Source organism: Mesitornis unicolor, unplaced genomic scaffold (assembly GCF_000695765.1).
Source record: "Mesitornis unicolor isolate BGI_N332 unplaced genomic scaffold, ASM69576v1 scaffold35806, whole genome shotgun sequence".
Taxonomy (NCBI): domain Eukaryota; kingdom Metazoa; phylum Chordata; class Aves; order Mesitornithiformes; family Mesitornithidae; genus Mesitornis; species Mesitornis unicolor.
In genome coordinates this window covers 259-1,196 of record NW_010189514.1, presented here as the reverse complement: position 1 = coordinate 1,196, position 938 = coordinate 259, and the positions used below count along the sequence as shown (strand labels likewise).

The 938-nt window shown below is 63.2% G+C and overlaps 1 protein-coding gene across 1 annotated transcript in view; it reads right to left on the bottom strand.

Moving 5' to 3' along the window:
• The window catches only part of LOC104541942 (myosin light chain kinase 2, skeletal/cardiac muscle-like), a gene marked incomplete at its 5' end in the record, with an annotated part of 2,670 nt that overhangs the window by 1,550 nt on the left and 182 nt on the right, over positions 1-938 (bottom strand). The window contains 2 exons of the mRNA XM_010186109.1: positions 154-295; positions 812-921. Of these exons, the coding sequence (XP_010184411.1) occupies positions 154-295; positions 812-921 (252 nt within the window). The remainder of the gene's footprint in view (positions 1-153; positions 296-811; positions 922-938) is intronic.

Genomic DNA, 938 nt, shown 5'->3' with positions numbered 1-938 from the left:
AGCTGGTGGGGGTCAGGGGAGCACTCTGCTCCCCAGTTTGGTGCCTGCAAACCCCCCACTGACCCCTGTGCCACCGCTGTCCCCAGCCTCATAAGCAGCAGCCTTTCCCTGCCATCGCCCCCCAGCCCCTGCTGTCACCCCCCATCCCAGCACCTTGAGGTCGAGGTGGAGGACGTGCATGTGGTGCATGAAGCGGATGCCCTCGCAGATCTGCCGGACAAACACCATGCAGTCCACCTCCGTCAGCTGGTAGTCATCGTCGATGATCCGCTCGAAGAGCTCGCCACCCTCCACGCTGCATGGGGACAGACCATGGGGACAAACCATGGGGTCACTCGGGGCTCCCTGTCCCCTGCTGAGCCCCCTGCCCACCCTGGGGGACCCCAGCCCACTCCCATCCTCATGGTGGGACAAATGTACCAGGGTCAGACCCCCAAGGAAGGCACAGGGGGTCACCCCGGGACACCTCAGCTCCCCCAGGCTTTGGGGAGCAGAACAGCCCCGGCACAGCCCCAGCAAGCGGGCAGGGGGAAAAGGAGCTGCATGGGAAGGACCTGGAGCATCTCCATCCTCAACACAACCATGATGGAGGGAGATGCTGTTCCAGCCAGGCTGAGCCCGAGGTTTCCTCCAAGACCTGAGCAAGGCAGAAAGGTGCCCAAGAGAGGATAGGCAAGGTAGGGGACATCCCCTGGGCACAATCCCTTCTGCTTGGTCAGGGCCAGCACATCTACTCCATCTCTGCAGCATCCCCACGATGGTGCCCCTCACCCCGGTATCTGGCCCCGTGCGGCACAGCCCTGGCACTCACAACTCCATGAAGAGGACGATCTCCCGCGGCGTCTCGATGGCGTCGTAAAGCTGGATGAGGTTGCGGTGGTTGAGCTGGTTCATCACGTCGATCTCCAGCAGCACCATCTCCTGCAGGAGGAGCCCCC